This window comes from Tursiops truncatus, chromosome 6, assembly GCF_011762595.2.
Source record: "Tursiops truncatus isolate mTurTru1 chromosome 6, mTurTru1.mat.Y, whole genome shotgun sequence".
NCBI lineage: Eukaryota > Metazoa > Chordata > Mammalia > Artiodactyla > Delphinidae > Tursiops > Tursiops truncatus.
In genome coordinates, this window is record NC_047039.1 from 35,270,253 (window position 1) to 35,298,232 (window position 27,980).

At 38.8% G+C, this 27,980-nt stretch overlaps 1 protein-coding gene and 1 non-coding gene across 21 annotated transcripts in view; both read left to right on the forward strand.

Annotated features, from left to right (window-relative positions):
- Positions 1-27,980, forward strand: part of UBAP2 (ubiquitin associated protein 2) — a 121,126-nt gene that overhangs the window by 73,420 nt on the left and 19,726 nt on the right. For 16 of the 20 annotated variants that reach the window (XR_012332229.1, XR_012332230.1, XM_033857957.2 and 13 more), the window contains 8 exons: positions 4,120-4,185; positions 8,858-8,910; positions 11,927-11,994; positions 14,006-14,198; positions 17,668-17,881; positions 20,862-21,139; positions 21,759-21,928; positions 25,788-26,001. Coding sequence is in view for 18 of the 20 variants with exons in the window: in XM_033857957.2 (XP_033713848.1) it covers positions 4,120-4,185; positions 8,858-8,910; positions 11,927-11,994; positions 14,006-14,198; positions 17,668-17,881; positions 20,862-21,139; positions 21,759-21,928; positions 25,788-26,001 (1,256 nt within the window). In the remaining 2 variants the exon portion in view is untranslated. Of the gene's footprint in view, positions 1-4,119; positions 4,186-6,872; positions 7,138-8,857; positions 8,911-11,926; positions 11,995-14,005; positions 14,199-17,667; positions 17,882-20,861; positions 21,140-21,758; positions 21,929-25,787; positions 26,002-27,980 lie in introns of those variants that run through there. The other 4 variants (XM_073805647.1, XM_073805648.1, XM_073805650.1 and 1 more) reach the window with 4 other exon arrangements.
- LOC117312856 (small nucleolar RNA SNORD121A) lies at positions 14,319-14,399 on the forward strand. Its single transcript, XR_004527261.1, has one exon. It is a non-coding gene; the product is annotated as a small nucleolar RNA SNORD121A (small nucleolar RNA).

Here is a 27,980-nt window from a genome sequence, read left to right on the forward strand (position 1 = left end):
TCTTAGTGCAAGACTTGAAACAAAGTATTTACCATTCATAATGGTGAACACAAATTTGGCCAGATAAAGAGGTAGATGATGATAGATGGGTTTAGGGCAACAGTTGCTTTTGCAGATTTTTCTGTGTCCTGCAGTTTTAAGATTATTTCTTTACTGAAATTCACAGATAAATACTTGTTAATTGGCTTATTTATTTAGTAAAGCTCGTTTGAAGATTTTTTCCTGATAATATATATTAACTGTTGTGATTATATTTATAAAAACATAATTTGACACTTCGTGAATTATAACCCAAAATATAAAAGTATAGCTCAATAATTAGCTAAAAAAGACAGTTGCCACCATCACAGAAGCACAGCGAACTAGAAATCAAATATACTATCAAGAGGACCAACGAAAGTTATAAAAACAGTAATTTGAAAAGACTAGTATCAATAGAATTGATAAGTTTATTGTGAGACTTATCAAGGGAAACAGAAGAAACATATAATTCGTTGTAGGAATGAGAAAAGGAATATTGATATTAATTATCTTTATAATCTATTATAATTAATATTATAGCTATTAAAAATCATCAGAAGATACTTTGTCAATAAATTTTTTGCTAACATTTGCAATTACAGATTAATCTCATTCTTCAAAACAGCTGTAAAACTTTTAAGTCACAATATTGGAAATCAATTCAGTAGACTAGAAAAAGGCTAATGTATCATGGCCATGTTAAGTTTATACTTAATATTCAAGTTTAACATTTAAAAAATCAGATGACTCCTAGATATATACCCAAGAGAATGGAAGATACAGGTTCACATAAAAGCCAAATGTCCTTCAGTGGCTGAATGTGTAAGAAAAATTATCCAGATTAGTCAGATACATAGAAACAGAAGTAGACTGGTGGCTGTTGGGGGCTGGGAATGTTTAGGAGAAATGGGGAGTGGCTAGGAACGGGTGCCAGATTTTTTTGGAGCAATGAAAATATTCTGGAATAGGTAGTTGTGATTGTTGTACACCTTGTGAATATACTGAAAACCAATCAGTTCTTTGCCTTAGAAGTGTGGATTTTATGTTATATGAGTTATATCTCAATAAAAAAAGGATTATTCACCCCTTTAACAGAATAAAGGAGAAACTCCATATCATTTTGATAAGGAAAAGCATTTGACAAAACCCAACATTCATTCCCGATTTCTACAAAAGTCACCGCAGACCTCAAAATTAATAGTGATGTGTAGAATATTTTTCTTTTGTAACAAGATCAAGGGGCTTACTCTCACTACTCTTACCCTCTTACCTTTTTTTTTTTTTTAAATAAAGGCAAAAAATTTAGTTGAACTGAAGAGAAACAGGAGTATTACTCTCATTATTTCTATTCACCCCTGTACCAGAGGTCATAAACACTGAAACAAAGATTGAAAAAGAAAAGAAGGGTAAAGGGAGGAAAAAACCTGTCATTTCTGGCAATGATATAAAAGAATCTATAGATAAATTAATGAAATTAATTAGGAAGCTTTAAACAGTGCAGATAGTTGACAGGTGATATTTCTATAAACCATCAACAAAGAGAAAATGGAAAAAAAATTAGTGGCCTCAAAAAATATCAGATGCTTATGAAGAAGTCTAATGATGTGCAAGATAAGACTTCTAAATGAAAATATAAATTATAAAATCTTACAGTAAAATGTAAAATTGAGTGTTTGAAGAAGCATTAATAAACAGAAGGATATACCATTTATAGTAGTACAAAAACACGAAGCACTTAGGTATAAATCTGACAAAATATGTGCAAGATTTATATGTTGAAAATTATGCAACACGATGATAAATATCAAAGATGACCCAAAAAGGGAGCAAGATACTCAGTGTTTATGCATTGGAAGATTCAATATTATTGACATGTTGTTTCTCCCCTAATTGATATACAGGTTCAGTACAAGTTCATTCAAAATCCTAACAAATTTTTTGTGTGTCAGTAACTTGATTCTAAAATTTTTATGGAAAAGTATAGGTCTGAACATAGCCCAAACAGTTTTGAAAACTAACAGTGTTCAAAGATTCACACTCCTTGATTTCAAGAAGTTACCCTAAAGGTACAGTAGTCAAGACTGTGGAATTGGCAAAAGCACAGAGACAGATCAATTATATAATAGCAAATCTAGAAATAAACCCACAGATACAATTGGTTTTGGACAAAGGTTCCAAGGCAATTCAGTGGTATACATTATACTGTATATAAAAAATAACCACAATTGGATAATAGCTCTACATGTGAAACCTGAAAGCACAACTTCTAAAGAAAATACAGGGCAAATCTTAGCCACCTTGGATTAAGCAAAAATTTCTTACGTAGGGCATAATAAACATGAGTCTAAAAGAAAAACATGGTTCTTCAGAAGAGAATAAAGAGAATGAAGGAGCAAGGCATAGTTTAGGAGGAAATATTTATTTAAAACCTCTATTTGAAAAGGGACTTGTATACAGAATGGGTAAAGAATTATCACAACTCGTTGAGAAGAAAACAAACAACCTAGTAAAATGAGCAATTAAAAATGAACAAAAAATGAAAAGTTGTGGAAATGGATGGTGATACTGGTTATATCACATTGTGAATTACTCAATGCCAGTGAACTGTACACTTAAAAAGGTTAGCATCGGGCTTCCCTGGTGGCGCAGTGGTTGAGAGTCCGCCTGCCGATGCAGGGGACACGGGTTCATGCCCTGGTCTGGGAAGATCCCACATGCCGCAGGGCGGCTAGGCCCATGAGCCATGGCCACTGAGCCTGTGCGTCCAGAGCCTTTGCTCCGCAACAGCAGAGGCCACAACAGTGAGAGGCCCACGTACCACCAAAAAAAAAAAGGTTAGCATGGTAAATTTTATTTACCACATAAACATTATTTTACCACAATACAAACTTGACATAGAACGGTATGTGCATTCTGTATCTGTGTCAGTTTTTTTGCTATAATATTTTACTGGAATTATGTGAGATGTAATCATAGGGGGAGACTGGGTGAAGGATAACTTCTTGTGAATGTATAATTATTTCAAAATAAAAAGTTAATGAAAAATGAGCAAATGATTTGAACAGATGCTTCACAAAGGAAGATATATGGATGGCAATAAGCACACAAAAATGTGCTAATCATCATTGGTCATTGGGGAAATACAAATTAAAACCACAGTAGGCTACCACCTTTCATCCATTAAAATAGCTTTAAAAAAACCTGACAGTTCCAAGTGTTAGTGAAGGTGACAGAGTAACTCGAACTTCTACGTTCCTGGTGTGAAAGTGTACATATACTATACAGTCTTACAATCCCAACCCTAAGTTTTTACTGAAGAGGAATGAAAACACCCACACAAAGGCCTGCATGTGATGTTTATAGTGGCTTTATTTATAACCGCCACTGATTTTTAAATCAGATGTTTGAAACAGAATGTTGAATTAGTCCATTAACTGCTATTTTTCTTTTTTCATATTCCTCCATCTCTTCTTCCTTCTCCTTTTGTCTTTATCTCTTCCCTCTCATTCCTCTTATTTTCATTTAGAGTAGCAGAATGTGTTCGATGCAAAATACAGTTAAAAGATGTCATCTGATGGAGTGCTGGCTATTTCTCTAGAAGCCTCACAGAATGGTATTGTCTTGTTGATAACCCAGAGTTCTGAGTCTAGCCCACAGCCTCATAGGCTCAGAAACCTGACTTGACAGGATAATAATCAAATCCATTCCCTAGAGTCAGAATCAAACATTACCCAAAATAGAAAGACTGAAGGGTAGTCAAAATGCTAATTTATAAATTTACTAAAAACATACCTTTTAAACAGATTGGAATGTTTTCTTTGACAAGTGGGAAGGGAACTTGGTGAACATGGGAATGAGAACAAGCATAATTGATGTAAATTGAATGTTCAAGATCTGTCTGGCTGTTAAGGTTCATAGTTGGACCATAGCAGTCTGTCATAGCATGGATTGCAGTAAGTTTCTTTTTCCTTGGACACACAGCATATACTTAGTTTGATGCTTTCCCTCCTTCGTTTAATTTGCTGACCAATTTCTCTTCTGATGAATACCTTAATTGTTGTGATATGTTAAAACCTTCCATTTTACATTGATCCACAGAACTGGCATCAAATGCTCAAAATGTAGCTCAGAATCTGCCAAACAAAAATTCTTTGGGACTCAAAGGTATGAATTTTTTTTTAATTTCTTAGTTAAGAATCTGATAAAATGCTTAAAATATCTTCCATTTTTATCAAGGCTAGCTAATAAAAATTCATCAGATGAATGTTTGTAAACTATATTTCTACAACTGCTTGATAAAGTAATTATCAGCTTTTGATAATGGAAGTGTTTTTCACATTGGCCTTCAAGGTGACACAGATTTTTGCATCACTGCTGTCCTTTTTTCTGTAAGGCTGCCTTATATGTCCTTTTGATAGAGGGCTAACGTCAAGTTAAACTGAACATAAAGCATACATCTCAAATTTATTGTTTTAAGCTAGAAATAAATTAATGTCATTGAATTTTTCTCGTATGTTTGATGTGAAGGTCTGTAGGTCTACAATGGGGAGCAAGGTCTTCCTGTAAAATTTTAATATTCCAAAATAAGATTTTAGGACCTGACTCTGTATTCTTCTGTATCTAATGTCATGTAGTTTTTCGAGTCCGTGTATCTAGGGTGGGTCACTGCAACAGCTTGACCTTGGCTACTGACACGGGGCTTCCCCTCTGTTGCTTGACATAACACCATACCATGTTGGACTTCTGCTTACAATTTCATACGTTGTCTTCTGCCTGCTTTTAAATGTACTCGGGGCTTTCCTGTTGGCACAGTGGTTAAGAATCCACCTGTCGGTGCAGGGGACACAGGTTCGAGCCCTGGTCCAGGAAGATCCCACACGTCGCAGGGCAACTGAGCCCGTGCGCCACGGCTACTGAGCCCATGCTCCCTAGAGCTGCAACAAGAGAAGCCACCACAATGAGAAGCCTGCACACTGCCACGAAGAGTAGCCCTGGCTTTCTGCAACTAGAGAAAGGCTGCGCACAGTAATGAAGACCCAATGCAGCCAGAAATAAGTAGAAATAAAATAAGTAAATGTACTCAGCTTCTCATCCTCTTCTACATGTCTAAGTTTGCATTTTAATTATTTTCATAATACTCCTCTCTAAGTGGTAGGCCAGTCTCTTTACATATCATGTATAAGAACGTGTGTTTTAAATTAGTATCACTGAATTGTACACTTAAAAAATGATTACCGTAGTAAATTTTATAAGTATTTTGCCACAACTTACACATTTTTTGGGGAAAAAAAAGGATGTTCTGAACTTTAGGTTAATTTTAATATTTTATAATTTTTTGTAATGCCTCATCATTGTTTCTCTCCCCTGGAATATCCCTTCTTTTTTTTGTGTTTTTTTTAAAAAAATATTTAGGGCTTCCCTGGTGGCGCAGTGGTTGGGAGTCCGCCTGCCGATGCGGGGGACGCGGGTTAGTGCCCCAGTCTGGGAAGATCCCACATGCCGCAGAGCGGCTGGGCCCTTGAGCCATGGCCGCTGGGCCTGCGCGTCCGGGGCCTGTGCTCCGCGGCGGGAGGGGCCACAACAGTGAGAGGCCCGCGTACTGCAAAAAAAAAAAAAAAAAAATTCATTCATTTATTTATTTGGCTGCACCAGGTCTTAGTTGCGGCATTCGGACTCTTAGCTGAGGCATGAGGGATCTAGTTCTCTGGCCAGGAATCGAACCTGGGCCTCCTGCATTGGGAGCACAGAGTCTAACCACTGAACCACCAGGGAAGTCCCGAATATCCCTTCTTAAATATCTGTTCAGATATTTTCCAGCCTTCAAGGTTTTTGCTGTGATTCATCTTCCCCATAAAGTTTCTCTTAGCATTCTAGCTTTCCATAACTTTTTCATCCTGTAAATTTCCAGTGTATTAATCAGATTCATGTAATTTATATATCATTCAGTAATATACTACCCTGATCACTCCCTAAATTTTTACTTGTCTTTTCAGTGAGATATGACTTTGGTACCTAGCATCATGCTTTCTTTACATGTAGGCTTTTAACCCAGGATTAGTTGGTTGATGATTGATGATGAAAGGTTCCTAAGGAAAATTCATCATAAATTGTTTCCTGTTATAATCTTAGTTGCTTTGAAGGTGAAAGTTTTATGAATGACTTGAGGCTTTTTCTATTTCTTGACTAGAGTGTTCCTAAATCTGCTTAGAATGAGGCTCAGCTTTTTATAGAATTTGTAGTCTTTAGAGTACTGTCTCCTATGATGAATTTGACAGCATGAACACAGGGTAAGTTGGATGGAGGTGGCACCAAGACCACTATGTACCGGCCATCTTTGAAATTAGTCCACTTGTAAACTTTTAAAACTACGCATGTACTTAGACAAAAGTCTGGAAGGAAATATAGTAAAAGGTTGGAGATTATGTATAAGTACTTAAGAAAGGCACTAGTTAGTACTTAAGAAAGGAAGATGATATTGAATTATAGGTGGATGGCTTGTGTTGGATTCATTTAGCTTTGTGTACAGTGTGCTAAGAGGCCTGTGCAGGGGTCTGGAGATCCAGGTTCCAGTACTGATTTCTGACTGGGACTAATTGCACCTTGTGTTTCTTCACTTAAAACTATTAGTTTTTCTGCTTTCGTTTATGAAAATATTTTAATTCAAAGAGATGTTTTGGGGGCACATAAATTGATAGTTGTGACATTTCTGGAGAAATTATGGAAACCATTTAAAGATATGATAAATTAGCCAAAACAAAGGATCAGATTGTCAGTTCAGATATTGAAACCTGGGACTTCCCTGCTGGAACAGTGGTTAAGAATCCGCCTGCCAATGCAGGGGACACGGGTTCGAGCCCTGGTCCGGGAAGATCTCACATGCCGCGGAGCAACTAAGCCTGTGCGCCACAACTACTGAGCCTGCACTCTAGAGTCTGCGAGCCACAACTACTGAGCCTGCGTGCCACAACTACTGAAGCCCGCGCGCCTAGAGCCCGTGCTCCGCAACAAGAGAAGCCCCCGCAATGAGAAGCCCATGCACTGCAATGAAGAGTAGCCACCGCTCGCCACAACTAGAGAAAGCCCACGCACAGTAATGAAGACCCAATGCAGCCAAAAGTAAATAAATAAATTTATTTTAAAAAATATTGAAACCTTTATCTATCAAGCTTTACTGTTATTTCAAGGATACATGCAATTGAGAGGGACAGAAGAGCAGGGAGTTCTTCCCTGCAGTGCATATGCCCTGTGATCCACAGCATAGGTGATGTCTCTAAGTGGTGTGTGTAGGTTTCTCACACAATAGAGAATGTTTTCAGGTTTGAAACATCTCTGTTTTATAATCACAGAGTAGCATATCTGGGGTGGTATTTTACAAGGAGCCATGCTCCATAAATCCATAGATTCTACTTTTGTTTGCCATGATCAATCTCAAATTAGGGACATCCTATTGAAAGCATTCCATAGAAAAGGACTCTTTTCTTAGGTGACACCATCAGTTTAGTTATTAGGTTATTGACATGATTCCAAGGAAGTTAGATCTGTTCATCTGCCTTTTTCCTTCAGGGGTATGCCCTTCCTTTTCCCACACACAAACCTCATTGTAAGTCAGATGCTCAACTTATTTCTTCCCATTGAAGGAACTGAAAACATTCACAGTCCCACTTCATGATTTTGGTTATAGTTAGTATCTTGGTGTGCTTCCTTTTAAAAGCATTTTATCTGGGTATGTGTTTGCACGTATGCTTTAAAATAATGGGAGGGCTTCCCTGGTGGCGCAGTGGTTGAGAGTCTGCCTGCCGATGCAGGGGACGCGGGTTCGTGCCCCGGTCTGGGAAGATCACACATGCCGCGGAGCAGCTGGGCCCGTGAGCCATGGCCGCTGAGCCAGTGCGTCTGGAGCCTGTGCAGTGAGAGGCCTGCGTACCGCAAAAAAATACAAAAAAAATAAAATAAAATAATGGGAATATACTTATACAGAATCGCTAAGCACTAGTGTCAGCATATCTGAACTCATGCTTTTCTTTAAAGCATTTAATTGTTTTATATATAAATGATTGTTCTGTAAGAATTGTTTGAGCACATATTCTGTACCTGCTTATCAGGAGTTAATAGCCACAGACTTTATATGAATAGGACTAATGTTTAGCTTCGCTGGAGACCTATTAGGAAACCATACAGTGGAACTAATATAAAAAGCATACTTCTCGGGTCTTTCCTGATGGCACGGTGGTTAAGAATCTGCTCTGAGCCTGTGCTCTAGAGCCCATGAGCCACAACTACTGAGCCCAGGCGCTCTAGGGCCCATATGCTGCAACTACAGAGCCCGCATGCTCCACAACAAGAGAGGCCACTGCAATGAGAAGAGTAGCCCCTGCTCACCGCAACAAAGCCTGCGCACAGCAACGAAGACCCAATACAGCCAAGAAAAGAAAAGCATACGTCTCTAAATTTGATAATCCACCTGAAATGAGGGCCCAAAGCAGAGCTGCCTTATACTGAATTGTGTTCTCTTTTAAATAATATATATCATAAGGAACTCCTTGTTAAACATATTTGTTTGTGCTGTGCCATACTTTCTTTCTTAAGGCAGAATTGCTTGGATATCATCCAAAAGCAATCTGAGACATTGCTTTTGAGTTTTTGTGGATAGTACTTAGCCAACTTGCATTTGAAAACATGACTGATTTTCTTGAGATAGATTAAGAGCCTCATATTTCTTGGATTGTAAAGTATATTGCTGATGGTATATGTGATATATCTTGTGCCGTACACAGTAGAGAACCACTTGGAATCAGACATTATTTGACTTTGTGGTGTAAACTGTGATTGTCAACAGGGGCCTGGAAGAATTCTGTGGACGAGTGGACAACGGAAGACTGGACTGAAGATGTAAGTGTTTACACTTACAATCACAGACTTCTGTGATTACCATGTTTTTTTTAGCAGATGCTTCTCAGAAGGAAGTTGGTGTTTTCAGGTTTTTGTGAAACTTGGTTTTAAAGCAACCATTTAAAGATGACCAGGTGTTGGGGCTTCCCTGGCAGTCCAGTGGTTAAGACTCTGTGCCTCCAGTGCAGGGGGCACAGGTTCAATCCCTGGTCAGGGAACTAAGATCCCACATGCCATGTGGTGCGGCCCAAAAAAAAAAAAAAGACCAGGTGTTAAGTAGGAGTGACATCATTTTTTTTCTCTATCTTTGTTTTATTTGGCCTGATAACTAGCTGATGCTATTATCCTGGCCTGTGAACGATACTTACTCTTTATAACCTTTTTATTAAAGGAGGCAGTCTATGTTTGGGGTTTATAGTTGAAATTAACCTGAATAAATCATTCTGGTTCTAGGCCCAACCAATTCCCTTTTCAACTAGACTGGCTCTTTTTGTATTCATTTATTCCACAGACATTTTTGAATATACTGTACTAGCTTCTGGGTAGTGTTGGTCTCTAGGTTCTGTGTTCAGCATAAGATATCTTAACTATTTTTCTGTTTCACTCTTAAGGCCCAGAACAAAAGTATGTACATGTTAGTTACAGCTGACATTGGAAGGGAGAGAATAAAGGGTTTACAAGTATTGACCTTCAAAGTTGCATAAAGTGATCCAGACTTTGAGATTTTATTTTTCTTTTTGAGATTATTCCCCCTCTCCCCATTTTGTACTCACAAACAGTTTTTAAAAAGAAACAAAAGTGCACTTGTGCTTTCTTTCCTTTTAGCACTATTTTATCTGACTTGTTAGGGAATGAGCTGGGTAGGGCATGAAAAAGAAAGATGCTCATTTGATTGGAATTTGGGAAATTTAGGGTTTTTTATTTTCTTCTGCTACATACTAACCATAAGTCCTTGGGGTATGATGTCAGCAGGCTCTCTGTTACCTGTAATCTGAGGAGACTGAGTTAGATGGGTGGCTATTAGAATCAGTGGAGGGATGGTACCAGTGATGATAGGAAGTGAGAGTGAGCAGCCTGTGGACACCATACCTTATTTCAAACAGAGCTGTCCTACTTTTAAATGTTTTGTGTTACTAGAATTTTTGCTAAGAGTTTGTTGGGAGAAAAAAAGGCTTCCAGAGCTAAAAGCTTTATATCTCCTTGCCTGTTGTCTGGGTCAGTAGGCAGGTTAGAAAGTCAACAGGCTGTCAGAGGGCAGATGACCCGTATTCAGATTCTAGCTGGGTTGACCTGTTGACCTCAGATGAGGCATTTTTCCTTTCTGAGCCTCCTATTTTTCATCCCCAAAATGAATATCATAATAACTGTCATGCCTAACTGATGGGATTTTTCTGTGCTTCAGATGAGGTCTTACGATGTAAATCTGCTAACAAGCAGTTCAAATGTACACACATATAGGCAGTAATATTCTGCTGTATAGACCATATTGAATCACAATATAATTACTGAAAAGAATTACAGTAGGGAATTTGGGCATCTTCTTTTCTCGGGAAATATCAAAATTACTTCAGAGTTTTCTGACATATACAAAGTAATGGTGATTGAAAGGTGAGTAATTTAAAATGCAAATCCTAAATTCCTTCTAGAGCTTAGGAGAAGAAAACTGCAATTTTCTGTACTCTACCGGGTTAGATAGGATTTCAGTGATAAATGTAGTTCTCATTTTCCTTGAACTTAATATTTTCAAGGCTTTAAATCTACTCTATTGTTACTTTTAATAGAATTACTCCTTAATTGCTTCTGTCTTTGTCTTAATTTAATTTGTAAGATTCTTTAAGGCAAAAATGGATTCCTTAGAATTCTTAAGATACTACCTTGGATTAGGGTGCAGCATAGCATAAGCCTTTCTTGTTGAAACAGTATAATCAATTCAGCACTTTTGTTTTTATGGAGAATGAACATCTACTGTCTGCTCTGCCCCTGCCTTAATATCAGTGTCTTAGGAAGTCTGATTTTATGCTGGGTTTCAGAGTTCTGAGACATTTAGCATTGTTAAGAATTACAGCAGTCTTCGAATAGCATTTTCATTAATTTTTCACATTATGTCATTAGATCAACAAAATCGGCCTTTAAAAGCCCATACCCCACTTTGAAAACATAAAAAGAGTCTGCCTTTCAATAATGTCAATTGAGGTTTCAAGAAATTTTATCCTGTGTGCCTTAAAACAATATGCATGAATCTCAACGCAATTATGTTGAGTCAAAAAAGTCAGACAAAAAAGACTGTATGTTTAAAAAAATTCCACTTAAAATTCTGGAAAATACAGCCTAATCTGTAGTGACAGAAAACATACCGGTGGTTTCCTGGGGACGAAAGTGAGTGCTCGAGGAATTGATTACACAGGGACAGGAGCAAACTTTTAGGGTAATAGATACGTTCATTGTCTTGATTTGGTGATGGTGTCACGGAGTATACATATGACACAACTCATTCAGTTATTCGGTTTGAATATTCGCAGTTTATTGTATGTGTTATACCTCAATAAAATTATTTTGATAAAAACAGTAAGGAAATCTATGACTAGTAAACCTATTACTAATAAACAAAATACTAAAACCATCTGTGTTTGGGGAAAGAACGTCAATTATTTTGCCTTTCAAACTTTCCTACTCCTTTTTGGAGTTTATAGTAACATTAGTGGTGGTTTTTATTGGTGTTCTCATTTTATATAATGTGAAGTAGAATAGTGAAACTGGGACTTGAACTATGGCACAAGGGTCTGGCTTTACTACTTCACTTTCTTGTTTCACTGATGTGGAATTCTTTTGTGGGATTATCAGTCTAAATTTATCTTCACCATAAGAAAATTATGTGCCATAATCACTTGTATATTTCTTTTCCTTTGACCACCTTTTGGGTGAACTAGAATAAGAGTACCAGTGACTAAAAATTGTCAGGAATTTGATACATTTTGATTAAAATAAGATTAAAATACTTTTAATCCTTTCATAACAGCTTTCTGAAACAAAGGTCTTCACTTCCTCATCTGCTCCAGCAGAGCATCTTGTCACACCTGGGCAAAGGTAAACGCTTTCCCCCACCTTTTGTTTTTTAGTCAAAGCATAATTGAAATTTCTTGTCTCAGGAGAGTTGTTTTCTTCCTCAGATCTCTTTCTGTTTTTTACCCTTTTCTTGACTCTCTTTCTGTTTTTTCTCTTCTTTGTGTGAGACTTTTATTTTATCCCTAACTTACTTGGTGAGCTGACAGAGCCTCCATCATTTCCTAATTTGTTGTGATCAGTGATGAATTAAAATAGCGATTATGTTTGTGTTAGAATTTGTGACAGAGATAATGTTAAATCTATTCAATGGTTCTTTTTTTACTTTTGTAAGCATACTGTTTTTGACAAATAAACTTAACAGAACTATCCTTTGGTTTCTTCATATAATACCATTTGTTTAGATCTTCTCAGGGTAGTACAAACTTCTCATTTTATATGGGTTCTACTAGTTTTAATCTACTGATTTCATGGATTACAGAAAAGGAAGGAGCTTTTGGGGTAATAGAAACATTGTTAGAAGTGTGCAGAATTGAATTATTGAAAAGCATTTATTTGCATCCTAAAAACCTTTGATTATGGTTTCAAAATGCAGTGATCTAGAAGGATGAGAGCCTTGATATATATGACATCTGAGCATTGAAGACAGTTTTGAGCCCAACATGCTCAATCTCTTGCTAAATGTGATGGTTATAAGACTTCATTATAGGGAAATAAAAACGATCAAAGGTTATGTCTTGCAATATATTTTGTGAATTGCTCAGAATTTCTCCTTAAACGGATATAACTTCTGCATTGTATTTAGTACTCAATGAATTTGATAGGATCATTTTCATTTAAAAAATAAGAAATGGACCTTTTCAGTGGTTATTTTTCAGAAGACAGTGCTGGACTGTTTTTCATGCATATGTCTTATCAATCTTTTGGAATCGAACTTGGTTCTGGTTTTTTTAGTAATGGAACTTTTAAGATGGGTCATATGTAATATAACCACCATGGATTTGTATCCCTAGAATTAGTCTGTCATAAGTTAGAACAGTAACTTGGGGTCCAAAGTACTAGATCCCATAACTTCAATCCGGTTATGGGAACATGAGAGTTGGTAGTGGATAAGGAGAGAAACTTCGGCCTAGGAACTTTGCTATATATCACAAGTGAGTTTTGAATTATTTGACCTTCCAGAATCCGCCTCACTGGCATGGTGAGAGTTTCCGTTAGGAGAACTGCCTGGGAACTGGCCTTTAAAAAGATTTGATGGAGCAAATTATCATGTTAGGTCATCCTGTGGAGAAATTAGTGGCTCATTCCCATGTTAAGTAGTATATTACTTGGAAGATCACTTTTTCCTCATGCTTTCAGGTTTTAAGACCATGATTCTCAAATTTGGATCTCTGTCTTTCTGGGGACATTATAAGAATCCTAGTTAACAGAGTATTTGTTAATACATTGTGCATTTTTTCCTAAATATTTAAGAGAGAAATTATATGAGATTTATATAAATGTAAATATATTATTGGATAGAATGCAGAACTTATAGGAATATTTATGATAAATGTCAGACTGCTTCAGTGGTCTAGTACGGCTTTGGTCCTCATTCCTCAAAAATATGGATTCACTCTCCTTTAGGGAAGTTTAAGAGAGACTGGTTTCAAGTGATAAGGGGAGCCAAATATTCTAAAGGAAACAAGCCAAACTTGAGAGAACTGTTTAAGTGTACTCAGTTGCTCCAGGTTTTCAAATCACTTGTCATTGTGCCATTTCTGTGGAAACATCTTAATGCACCTTTTCGTTTCTCTTCTCTGCAAAGCCCTGTTTCACTCTCTGTGCCTTGGTATGCCTTTTTGGGGAGGAGGAGTGTGTGGCGGATGATTGATTCCCTGCTTTTGGCTCCCTTAAACTCCAGTTTCCAAAGGTTTTCGTCACTGGGATTATTTTTAGCATGAACTTATTACTTAATATTGACTCCCTTCTCAAATTCATTTTTTTGGTGAGATTTGCCTGTGACTCATTCTTCATTTGCTTTTTGTCTGCTTAGTGTTGATCTGGTAGCCTTGCTCCAGAAGCCTGTTCCTCACAACAGTCAAGCCTCAGAAGTCAACTCCTTTGAAACTTCCCAACAGCAGGGCTTTGGCCAAGCCCTTGTCTTCACAAATTCTCAGCACAACAGTCAGATGGCACAAGGGACTGGCAGCTCCACTGCTGTCAATCCCTATCCACCTCAGAGTCTGGTAACTCACTTTTATTTCAGTATGGGATTTTAAGGAATGTACCCATGAGCAAATGTATTCTAGAATGACACATGCCTTATGGTTATTTTTTACATATAAAAGTTTCTACACTAGATCTCAGTCCAGAAAACAATGATGTGATAATTTCCAAGCACATATCTGATGATGCCATGTGGAATTCAACTACTGAGTTTTCTGGATGAAGATAAAAATACTTCTTTATGATTCATTGAATTATGAATTAGTTTAGTTATAATCATTTAGTTAGGCATCCTTCTTACTAATGATTTTTTTTTCTTGGATTTTGTTTCAAAGTCTGTCTCTGTACTTAAGATGTTAAATTTTCATTTGTTTTCCAGTTTACTTAAATGCTAATGTTTGTGAGTATTGGCTTGCTAATATGCAAGAACAGTTTTTTCTAGGTCTGCCTAGGTTCTTATATTTTTTTCATTTTTATTTGTTATTCCTAAAAATTATGTAGTAGAGGCCCTTAAAAATTTAAATGCGTTTTCAATGGAACAGTGTCATCTGTTGCTGCATATATGACTCTGGCTCCCATAAGAATTAAACTCCCATCAGAAAGAAGTTCAGGAACCTTTAGTGAAGCATATGAAGATAGGTGATGGGAATAAAAGAGCATAGAACGTGAAAGAATGTAGCTGCAGAATGGTGAACTCAAGTCCCTGTCCAAGTGTGGGCAGTTCTGAGTTGGCAGAGGGGAGGTTGGAAGGACTATAAACACAGATCCACAGCTTTCCCTAGTGACAATTACCTTGGTTCATTCTTTGCTGTGTCTTACCTGAAATCTACAGTTGAAATGGAATTTCTTATGAATACGATATATGATAATCACCCTCTCCCACTTGACTCAAAATCCTTTGCTGTTCCCTAAAAAAATGGAGAATTGAATATGTAAACTTTTCATTGCTGTCTTCTACTCTACATAGTCATGTCATGTCAAGTATAACTGGCTTGGGAACTTGACATTTTTAGTGCCATTGTTGATAGTGTTTGAGAGGATATCAGTGCTTGAAGTCGGACAGGCCCAAGGCAGGGTGCTGTCTCTGTTTTGAGAGGGCCCAGTAATACCCCTGAGTTTGATTGAACCATCCAATTTCTTTCCTCCATCTGCCACTGGTATACTGATGTGATGTCCTTGCTGACTTGCTGGAATCATAGTCAGGCCACTGAGAGCGTAGATAAGACGTGAGTTGAGTTTTTGTTTTTGTTTCTGCTTTTTACAGCATCCCCCAGGTATGTTGCTTTTTGTTGTGGACAACATCTTGAGAAACTGGAGTAAGAATTGTTTGTTTAGCATATTAGAGCAGTGGTTCTCAACCCTACTGTACTTTTTTTAAAAAAAAAAATATTTATTTGGCTACATTGGGTCTTAGCTGCAGCATACGGGATCTTCACTGCAGCATGCAGCATCTTTCATTGCAGTGCACGGGCTTTTCTCTAGTTGTGGCGTGTGGGCTCTAGAGCGCGCAGGCTTAGTTGCCGCACAGCATGTGGGATCTTAGTTCCACAATCAGGAATTAAGTGTCCCCTGCATTGGAAGGTGGATTCTTATACCACTGGACTACCAGGGAAGTTCCAACCCTACTATACTTTTATAATCATTGGAAAACTTTAGTTAATAGCAACATTAATAATGATAATAATAATAAAATTATACCAGATTCTACACAAGACCAGTCAGAATCTTTGGGCTTGGGCACTTGTGTGTGCTTATGTATATGTGAGTGCATGTGCACAAGTGTACCAGTAGACACATTTGTAAACTGCCCCCATTGATTGAAATGCATAGGTGGAATTAAAGTCCTGTGCTAAGTGTTACCTAAAGCAAGGTGCTAGTCATTGATGCAGTGATGTCATCGTGTTGTGAAACACACAGAAAGTGCGTTAAGATTAAATGCTGAAACAGGATAGAGATTCGGTAAGAAAACAGAATAGAAGCATCATCCAAGAAGCCTTTATTGAGCAAGTAGGCTTGAGCTGGGTTTTGGCGGATTTATAGCAACATAAGAGTAGTGTAGCGGGCAGCATGAGCACAGAATCAGGAGTAGCAATAAGTAATGTTAGCACAACTTTCTAATAGAAGCAGATTCTGTGTTTGATGTGCAATAATTGCCGACAGCCTAGTTTTGGAGAATTTGGATATCTTTAGAACAACTGGGATAGATAGTCCATGCCTTTGGGAATTGATAGCAGAAATAATTCTGCTCTCTAGATCTGACCTCTTGATGAAATGCAAATCATTTCTATTTTTAACCTTTAAGATGGTTATGGAAAGGGTTTTTTAAAATTTTTTTAATATTTGCTTGTTTACTTATTTATTTATTGACCACACTACACGGCATGTGGGATCTTAGTTCCCCTACCAGGGATCGAACCTGTGCCCCCCTGTAGTGGAAGCATAGAATTTTAACCACTGGAATGCCAGGGAAGTCCCTGCAAAGTTATTTTTGACAAGGGACTTAACCTTTCCAGAAACTGAATGATCGTGATAAGTAAAAATGCAGTTGATCTGCAACTGTATGTTGTTTAGTCATAGGCTTTCATTCGCATTGGGAGCGTATTTGGTGTAGTTAGTCATCTAAACACCTTGTAATAAACACAGCAGTGTCTAGGGAATCTGCTCAATACACAAATACCACCTGTGTAATTCATATCTGATTTTAGAATACAAACTTTTTAAGTAAGTACTGTGACCTGCGTCTGATCTTGCCGGGTGACCCGATGGCTGATCTCTCTGACTAAACCTATTAAAAACATTAAAAAGTTAAAGACTGTATTTTGTTTTTCAGGCTTGTCTCTGTCATTTTATTCATGGTATTTCTCTTTACTTTAAAAAGAGTAGTATTGTGTTTGTGAACTTGTGACATCACTTTTTAAATAAAAATCAATTTCTTAAAGTCTAGGGCAAATATTCCCCTTCCCTCTAACCTCTTTTTAAAAATTATTTATTTATTTATTTTTGGCTGCGTTGGGTCTTTGTTGCTGTGCACGGGCTTTCTCTAGTTACCTCGAGCGGGGGCTACTCTTTGTTGCGATGCACGGGCTTTTCTTGTTGTGGAGCATGGGCTCTAGGTACGCGGGCTTCAGTAGTTGTGGCACGTGGGCTCAGTAGTTGTGGCTCACAGGCTTAGTTGCTCCACGGCGTGTGGGATCTTCCCGGACCAGGGATCGAACGCATGTCCCCTGCATTGGCAGGTGGATTCTTAACCACTGCACCACCAGGGAAGCCCCCCTCTAACCTCTTGTATCAGAATCAGGAAGGACTGTTGGATTTATGTAGTCAGATCTTGTAATGTTTTCATGTAGTATTTACTCAGATGATTCTTACTAATTCAGAATGTTTTAGGTTATAATTTTTTAAATCCTTGTGAAAATACATGGTGTGTTTTAGAGCCTGTTGTAGAAATTCTGTATCGCTGAGGACTTTTGCTTTTCTTTCTCTTTAAAGTCATCCGTCCTTGGTTCAGGATTTGGAGAGCTCGCACCTTCCAAAATGGCAAACATCACCAGCTCCCAGATTTTGGACCAGTTGGAAGCTCCAAGTTTGGGCCAGTTTACCACCACCCCAAGTTCACAGCAGAATAATACAGGTCCTCCCACAACCGCTTCTTCTTGGGACCTCAAGCCCTCAGCATCCCAGTCCTCAGTCCTTAGTCATTTTGGTAAGTGTATTTTGGTAAGCGTGGTGGTTTGCCCCTAGTGAGGACATGCCGAACATTAGCAGAGCAGGTTGACTTTTGCACACTAATGTGGATTTGACCAGACATATTTCTTTTTTAGTAGAACTTCTGCAGAGTTGCTGAGTTAAATCAGTCAGCTTGGCATTGTATAAATACCTGCATTTATTTGTTAATATTAGTAGTAGTAGTAAGTACATACCTTGAAGAGATGTGCAAAAACATGGAAATATTCATGCAAATATAAGGAAACAACACTTTGAATAAATGCCTAGACAGATTTTTTGAGCTTTATTAGAATAAGAAGGTGGAATGTGGACACCACTTTAAATCACATCCTCTGGTTGCTTTCTGATTCTAACACATGCATGTATCCACCATGATTTGGTCCAGCCTTAATGTCTGTGGTTTATAATTTAAAGGCATCATGTGTAAGTTGGATGTTTTCTAAGCTGTACTCCCATAGATTTTTTGACATTAAACCACCATTTCTCACCAACACACACATGCCACAATAGCAGGGGGTTACTTTAGCCATAGGGTCAGCTGTCTGGTTTATGTTTAGGGTGTATTGAGAGACATGGAAGCACATTTCTTTGCTGAATGAAATGGTTTACTGTTACGGAAGTACCTGAGACTACTCTAGGTTTGAAGTCGTGTCTACCAAGGAATTCACTAAAGATTCAGTGCCCAAGGTTTTTACTGGGGGACTTGGTTACATGGGCACCCTCCACCTAGTACAAACCAAAATTGTAGAATCCCAGAAGGAAAGCAAGTATTCAACATAAACCACATTGTACAAATAATCGAGGAGCAGAGAATCCCTTTTATCAGTTAGAGTGTAGGCATCCTTTGTCTAGAACATACCAAAATTCCCTGTTCCCAGACAGAAGCTGAGAGCCCATCTGCAAGCTGGCATTTCTGATGGCAGCTATAGGCCTCCTATGTATGTTAACTTTTTTCTGCACACTTAACAGATGAGTGGTGTGAGTTTTTAGATTTGAGCGTGCTATTCCCATATTCTTTAAAAGCCTGTCTTCTTTGTACATGCCTCTAATATCAAGCCAAAAGTAGATTCATCTATGATGGAAATATACTAAGTCATGGGATGGCAAACCTTCAACTGGATTTGCCACCGTTTGTGTAAGTACACTTTTATAGGAACACAGCCACAGCCATTCATTTCTGTTTTTCCTATAACTACTTTCAATCTACAAAGGCGGAGTTGAGAATTTGCTAACAGAAGGCCTTCAGAGCCTAAAATATTTACTGTCTTGTCCTTTGCAGAAAAGGATTGTCAACCTCTATCCTATATGGCAGAGGTAGCTTTTCAACTCAATGATGGAAAGACGGTTTATTTCTGTTTGGTAACTGGCTGGAAAATGAAGTTGGATCCCTAACTCCCACTCTTCAGCAAAGTGCCAAATGAGTGAAATACCCAAACATAAATAATGAATCTAGAACAATAATAGAGAAAAACATGGGAAGATTTTGATATACTCTGTGTGAGGTAGACCTTTCTAGATATGATAGGAAACACCATAAGCAAATGAAAAGGGAGACAACCTATGAAAAAAAAATTTGTATCATAGGCAGAGGGCTAACTTCCTTAATATAAAAACTAACTAAAAATCAAGGAGACCAACAACGAAGTAAAAAAATGGTCAAGAGAGGGTATGGACAGAGTTCATAGGCAAAGAAAACTTACGTGTATGCAATGATTTTTAGCCAAACATATCATTTTTTTAAAAAAATTTATTTATTTTTGGCTGCGTTGGGCCTTCATTGCTGCACGTGGACTTTCTCTAGTTGTGGCAAGCGGGGGCTGCTCTTTGTTGTGGTGCGCTGGCTTCTCATTGCGGTGGCTTCTCTTGTTGCGGAGCACAGGCTCTAGGCGCACGGGCTCAGTAGTTGTGGTGCACAGGCTTAGTTGCTCCGCGGCATGTGGGTTCTTCCCGGACCAGGGCTCGAACCCATGTCCCCTGCATTGGCAGGCGGATTCTTAACCAATGAGCCACCAGGGAAGCCCTGAAACTTATATCATTTTAATTTGTGTCTTTTCTGCCATTTTTCCACCAATCAAACGAAGAAGGATAAAAGTGTGGTATTACAGTATGTTAAAAAGTTTGTGTTCTGTCTATGGATAGGAATTTTGAAGTGTTTGTCAAAATTTAAAATATAGTCACTCTTTGAACCAGCAACTGTATTTTAGCAATTGATCCTACAGATATACTTGCACTTGACCAAAATGTCTTACGTAGAAATATATTCATTGCAGCATTGTTTTTCATAGCAAGAGATTGGAAAACCTAAAAGTTTATTAATACAGTACTGGTTTTAAAAATCAATACCTATGTATGATGGATTACTTTGTAATCATAAAAATGAAGTAGCTCTTTATACGTTAATGTGGAACAGTCTCTGAAAACTAAATGGTTTGCGAGGAAGCAAGATATATGTGTGTGTGTGTGTCTCTATGTATATATACTGAAACAGTATATCTGAAGATATTCAAGAAACTGGGTACTGTGTCTGCTTCTGTGGATCAAATTTGGGGATGGGGTGGAAGGGTGATTTGTATTCACATCACATTCATGTGTATTTTTGTACCTTTTAGATTTTGTAATATCACATGTTACTTACTGAAAAAAATCAATAAAATAGTTTTCAGAAGTTAATATAAAACACCTATTCCCCACCCCATATGCTTTAGCATAAACTGAATCTCCTCTCTGCATAAGACATTAGCTACAAACCCATTCAGGTGTTCTTTTCAATCTATCATATACCAGTTGTTAAACATTATAGACACACGCACACACCACGTTTGGGATTCAGCTAGAAGACGGTTGGGAGAAACTAGTGATGACAGCAACCCTTCAGCATCAGTGCTGGTGGAAGAGGGAGCTGTGAGCTCATGTGCCTAAATGATTGATTGTTGCCCCCCACCCCCCCACCTTCTTAGACTTCAAATCTCAGCCTGAGCCATCCCCTGTTCTTAGCCAACTGAGCCAACGACAGCAGCAGCAGACTCAGGCAGTCACTGTTCCTCCTCCTGGGTTGGAGTCCTTTCCTTCCCAGGTGAAACTCCGAGAGTCAGCACCCAGAGACAGCAGTACCTCCACTGTGAACAAACTTCTGCAGCTTCCCAGCATGACTGTCGAAAACATCGCCGTGTCTGCTCACCAGCCACAGCCTAAACACATCAAACTCCCTAAACGGCGAATACCTCCAGCTTCTAAGGTGGGTCTTCCATCGTGAAGTCACAGTCCCAAAGATGGACGTATTTTAACACTTAGTTCCTGTGGTATTTTCAAGTACATAGTTTACTGCTTTATGAGGACTCAGTCATTTCTGAGCAACTGGGCTAATATAGAGGGAATGGGTTTGTGCTAAGAGACAGGGACTGTGCATTCAAATTACAGGTCTGGCTCAGGAAATCTGATGGTCTTGTGTATTTAACTCAGGACCTGCTGTTCTTACGTATTTAGCTGTGTTCTGTAGACAGAGGATGAGTGGTTCGTTGACCAGGTAATGCTTTCATTAGAGGCCCCTCTTCTTCAGTCATCCTTCACCACAATCCTCCCCCCTCTCTTTGCTCAAAGAAGCAGTTGGTGGCACTGACCATTGTCCTGTTAACTTTTTTTTTTTTGTCCTGTTAACTTTTTAATTTTTCTTTGCTCTGTTCCTTTCTCTCTCTTTAAAAAAAATCATCTTCCTTTTTCCTTCCTTTCAGCCTTTCACTCCTTGTTCCTCAGGCCTGCCCACAATGCCCTGGGAACCCAGTGCTTGTTAGCTTTGTAGGCCTTGGGACTTGGAATCTCTGACCTCTGTTGCTGACATCATGGTTTTGCTTTTTCAGATCCCAGCTTCTGCAGTGGAAATGCCTGGTTCAGCAGATGTCACAGGATTAAATGTCCAGTTTGGCGCCTTGGAATTTGGATCAGAACCGTCTCTCTCTGAATTTGGATCAGCTGCAAGCAGTGAAAATAGTAGCCAGATTCCCATTAGCTTGTATTCGAAATCTTTAAGGTATACAACTTCCTACTTCTCTCTCCGGTTTTGACTGAGTTAAGTCCTTTGCAAAGTAAAACAAAATAGAGCCTAAGAAATCACCTGGTGGAGAAAAGACACCCTGTAGTGATGGGTTTGTGCTGTCATCACCAGTATCTAATTACAGAACATTTCTTCCATCACCCTAAAAAGAAATCCTGTGCCTGTTAGCAGTCACTCCCAATTTCCCCCCTCCCCCATCCCCTGGAAAGCAGTAATCTGTCTCTGAATTTGCCTGTTTTGGACACTGCACATAACTAGAAAAAAATGCAGTAAGTGGCCTTTTGTATCTGACTTCTTTCACTTAGCATCGTGTTTTCAAGGGTCATCCATGTTATAGTGTGCATGCATTTTGTTTCCAAATAATATTTCATTTTGCAGATACATCACATTTTGTTTATTCATTCATTAGTTTATGGACATTTGGTTGCATCCACTTTTTGGCTATTATAAATCATGCTGTGTGAAAATTCAGTTAAAAATTTTGTGTGCTTTAATTTCTTTTGTATATATACCTAGGAATTGCTGGATCATATGGTAACTCTCATATTTAACCGCTTGAGGAACTGTCAAACGTTTCCCACAGAGGCTGCAGCATTTAGATTCCTACCAGTAGTTTATGAGGGATGCAGTTTCTATACATCTTCGTCAACACTTATTTTCTTTCAGTGGAATATTTTATAAATAGAGAATCCCAGATTTTAGATTCTATTTTATTAAATTTTTTACTTTCTAGAGCCAAAATCTGATAATTGCTTGAGTTCCCTTTTCTAAGGAAGGACTCACAATATCTGGATTCTGTAAAGATTCTTAAGGATCCTTAAAGATGTCACCCTGCCTGTCAGTTAAATTAGGTGGGTCTAATTTGGGAGGGGGGAGGGGTGGTTCTTTTGAATCTTCAGTTGCATCATTTAAATAATGCAGTAGTAACTGTGATTAAAAATCTTCCAACAAAAGCCCAGGACCAGATGGCTTCACAGGTGAATTCTATCAAACATTTAGAGAAGAGCTAATACCTATCCTTCTCGAACTCTTCCAAAATATAGCAGGGGGAGGAACACTCCCAAACTCATTCTGCGAGGCCACCATCACCCTGATACCAAAACCAGACAAAGATGTCACAAAGAAAGAAAACTATAGGCCAATATCAGTGATGAACATAGACGCAAAAATCCTCAACAAAATACTAGCAAACAGAATCCAACAGCATATTAAAAGCATCATACACCATGATCAAGTAGGGTTTATCCCAGGAATGCAGGGATTCTTCAATATACACAAATCAGTCAACGTGGTACACCATATTAACAAACTGAAGGAGAAAAACCATATGATCATCTCAATAGATGCAGAGAAAGCTTTCAACAAAATTCAACACCCATTTATGATAAAAACTGTCCAGAAAATGGGCATAGAGGGAACCTACCTCAATATAATAAAGGCCATATATTACAAATCCACAGCCAACATCGTTCTCAGTGGTGAAAAACTGAAACCATATCCTCTCTGATCAGGAACAAGACAAGGTTGCCCACTCTCACTGCTGTTATTCAACATAGTTTTGGAAGTTTTAGTCACAGCAGTCAGAGAAGAAGAAAAAGAAATAAAAGGATTCCAAATCAGAAAAGAAGAAGTAAAACTGCCACTGTTTGCAGATGACATGATACTACACGTGAGAATCCTAAAGATACCACCAGAAAACTACTAGAGCTAATCAATGAATTTGGTAAAGTAGCAGGATACAAAATTAATGCACAGAAATCTCTTGCATTCCTATACACTAACGACAAAAAATCTGAAAGACAAATTAAGGAAACAACCCCATTTACCTTTGCAACAAAAAGAATAAAATACCTAGGAATAAACTTCCTGAGGAGACAAAAGACCTGTATGCAGAAAACTATAAGACAATGATGAAAGAAATTAAAGACGATACAGACAGATGGAGAGATATACCATGTTGTTGGATTAGAAGAATCAACATTGTGAAAATGACTCTACTACCCAAAGCAATCTACAGATTCAGTGCAATCCCTATCAAGCTACCAATGGTGTTTTTCATAGAAATAGAAACAAAAAATTTTACAATGTTTATGGAAATGCAAAAGACCCCGAATAGCCAAAGCAATCTTTTTTTTTTTTTTAAATAAATTTATTTGTTTTTGGCTGCATTGGGTCTTTGTTCCTGCATGCGGGCTTTCTCTAGTTGCAATGAATGGGGGCCACTCTTCATTGCAGTGCACAGGCTTCTCGTTGTGGCGGCCTCTCCTGTCACAGAGCACAGGCTCCAGGTGTACGGGCTTCAGTAGTTGTGACATGTGGGCTCAGTAGTTGTGGCTCGTGGGCTCTAGAGTGCAGGCTCAGTAGTTCTGGTGCACGGGCTTAGTTGCTCTGCAGCATGTGGGATCTTCCCAGACCAGGGCTCTAACCTGTGTCCCCTGCATTGACAGGCGGATTCCCAACCACTGTGCCACAGGGAAGCCTCCCAAAGCAATCTTGAGAAGGAAAAACGGAGCTGGAGGAATCAGGCTCCCTGACTTTAGACTATACTACAAATGTACAATAATCAAGACAGTATGGTACTGGCACAAAAACAGAAATGGATCAGTGGAACAGGGTAGAAAGCCCAGAGATAAACCCACACACATATGGTCACCTAGTTTATGACAAAGGAAGCAAGAATATACAATGGAGAAAAGACAGCCTCTTCAGTAAGTGGTGCTGGGAAAACTGGACAGCTACATGTAAAAGGAATGAAATTAGAACACTTCCTAACACCATATACAAAAATAAACTCAAAATGGATTAGAGACCTAAATGTAGGACCGGACACTATAAAACTCAGAGGAAAACATAGGCAGAACACTCTGACATAAATCACAGCAAGATCCTATTTGACCCACCTCCTAGAGAAATGGAAATAAAAACAAAAATAAACACATGGGACCTAATGAAACTTGAAAGCTTTTGCACAACAAGGGAAACCATAAACAAGACGAAAAGACAGCCCTCAGAATGGGAGAAAATATTCGCAAACGAAGCAACTGACAAAGGATTAATCTCCAAAATATACAAGCAGCTCATGCAGCTCAATGTCAAAAGAGCCAACAACCCAATGCAAAAATGGGTGTAAGACCTAAATAGACATTTCTCCAAAGAAGATACACAGATTGCCAACAAACACATGAAAGGATGCTCAACATCACTAATCATTAGAGAAATGCAAATCAAAACCACAATGAGGTATCACTTCACACCGATCAGAATGGCCATCATCAAAAAATCTACAAACGTTCTTCAGAACCTAGGGGCAGGACAGGAATAAAGACACAGATGTAGAGAATGGACTTGAGGACCCGGGGAGGGGGACAGGTAAGAAGCTGGGGCGAAGTGAGAGAGTGGCATGGACTTATATATACTACCAAATGTAAAACAGATAGTGGGAAGCAGCCGCATAGCACAGGACGATCAGCTCGGTGCTTTGTGACCACCTTAGAGGGGTGGGATAGGGAGGGTGGGAGAGAAACACAAGCGGGAGGAGATTTGGGGATATATGTGTATATGTATAGCTGATTTACTTTGTTATACAGCAGAAAGTAACACCATTGTAAAGCAATTAAAATAAAGATGTTACAAAAAAATAAAAAGTAATGCAGATGATCCTGGATTGGATCCTGCACGAGAAAAATTAACAACTAAATAAATAATGCAGTAGTGTAAATTTGTAGTTACAGATATGTTTATTTAATTTAGAATATGACAATAAAGAGATGAAACCACTCCATGAAAACCTGTAAAGTGACACAAATTTATGTCTCATGTCTTTTATTCTTTGTAGTGACTCTTTGAATACCTCCCTAGCAGTGACCAGTGCAGTGCAGAACTCCACCCACACAACTTCAGTCATTACCTCTTCCAGTCTGACCAGCTCATCGCTGAGCTCCACTAGTCCCGTAACAACATCTTCCTCCTACGACCAGAGTTCTGTGCATGACAGGAGCGCGTACCAAAGCTCTGTGAGTCCATCGGAGTCAGCTCCAGGAACCATCATGGTTAGTGGTGTTTCCGGTTTCTCCTCATAGGAAATCCTATTTGGAGTTCAGTGTGTAGTTGGGAAATCATGCTTTTTGGCTAAGATTTCCTTTTAGAAATGGCTAACCTTTTAAGTAGAATCCGTATAGTTCGTTGGATTTGCCATTAGTGGCCATCTCATTTGAAACCTGTGTTTCAAGCACCCTTGCACAAGGATTGTGTGAATGGACCCAGACACTTGGTATAAGGATAGTGTAAGGATATACCCTGAGTTGTTCAGAGCGGCTTGGATGGCGTAGGCTGGGACTATAGTCTGTAATATTTCACTTTCCTGTAAGGCAAAGACATTCAAGCATTATAGAGAGAGCTACTTTAAAGAGTGGATGAGAACATGAAAATAATGAAAACAATTGAATTGGCATAGCAGAAATTTGGGTATGTTGTCTTTTCTTAGGTTTCCTTCTAAGATTCTGAGGAAATATTTATACGTATCAACTTAAGAGACTTTTCCTCCCTTCCTTTTCCATCTTTCATGTTAGATGTTTTCCTCAAATGTCTGGTGATTCCAGGCTGCCCACTTGACACTGAAAGGTTAACTGCCTGTGGCAGTAGGTTGTTGGATGTGGGCTTTCGTGAGGGACAGTGTGGGCGGCCATTTCTCTAGGGGTGGGGAGTTCCTTCATCAGCCCCTGTGGGCCTTTTCTGTTGAGTTTGTTTAGATTCTCCAGGGACTGTTCTTCTAGTCTCTTCCCTGTAGGGCCTATACCTGTCTGTTAGTGTCTTAAGAGCCTAGTGCAGACAGAAGGCTGCCGTTGGAATAATTTGTTTTGTCTGCATTGACTTAATCTGTGTTTTTTTAATAGTACTCCTTGCCATGTGTTACCCTCTTGATGAAGTTTAGAGCCTGTGGGAGACGGTGGAAGGGGGCATTCACCCTGCTGTACAGAGTTTAAAACATTTCTCCTATGTTTAGCCCTACCTCCATACCCACTTCCAAAGTTATGTGATATATATAAGTACTGAGTTGCTCGGTGTGGTTCTTTGATGTCAGTTGAGTGGTTTTCTGGTTTTCCCTACTGGTTGCTTATGATTTGGCTTTACCCGGTCAGCTAAGTCAGAGTTACTCTCTGGAATCTGCTTTCTACTGTACAAAATTTTGTTGCTCTCATTTTCCACCTGTATTTGCCTTTCTTGGTTTACATGTTTTTAAAAAGCCGTGTATTCTTCATATATCTTCTTTAAGAAGTTTATTTTTGTGATTTCCGACATGGCAACCACTAGCCACATGTAGTAGTTTATTTAAATTAAATACACAATTAAAAGTTTAGTTTCTCAGACATACCACATTTTAATGCTGACTGTCTAGATATGGTTAGTCACTACAATATAAGACCAAGCACACACAGACAGTATTTCCATTATTGCAGAATATTCTGTTCCCGGGCTTCCCTGGTGGCGCAGTGGTTAAGAATCCACCTGCCAATGCAGGGGACACAGGTTCAAGCCCTGGTCCGGGAAGATCCCACGTGCTGCGGAGCAGCAAAGCCCGTGCGCCACAACTACTGAGCCTGCACTCTAGAGCCCACGAGCCAAAACTACTGAGCCTGCGTGCCACAGCTTCTGAAGCCCACGTGCGCCAAGAGCCCGTGCTCCACAACAATAGAAGCCACTGCTATGAGGAGCCCACGCACCGCAGCAAAGAGTAGCCCCCGCTCACCACAACTAGAGACAGTCAGCGCACAGCAACAAAGACCCAATGCAGCCAAAAATAAATAAATAATTAAAAAAATATATTCCGTTGCCTTGGAACGTGCTGGTCTATAGTTTCTAAAACATAAATCAGACTGTGTGCTTAAATCTGTCATCTCCATGACATCTCAGTTCCAGCTCTAACTTTACCTCTTGTTCTGCTTGTCTGTATCACTGTTCACCTCGTTTCTTGCTCAGCTCATTGAACCAGATTTCTGATCTCTCCCGATCATCTGATACTTTATTTTTG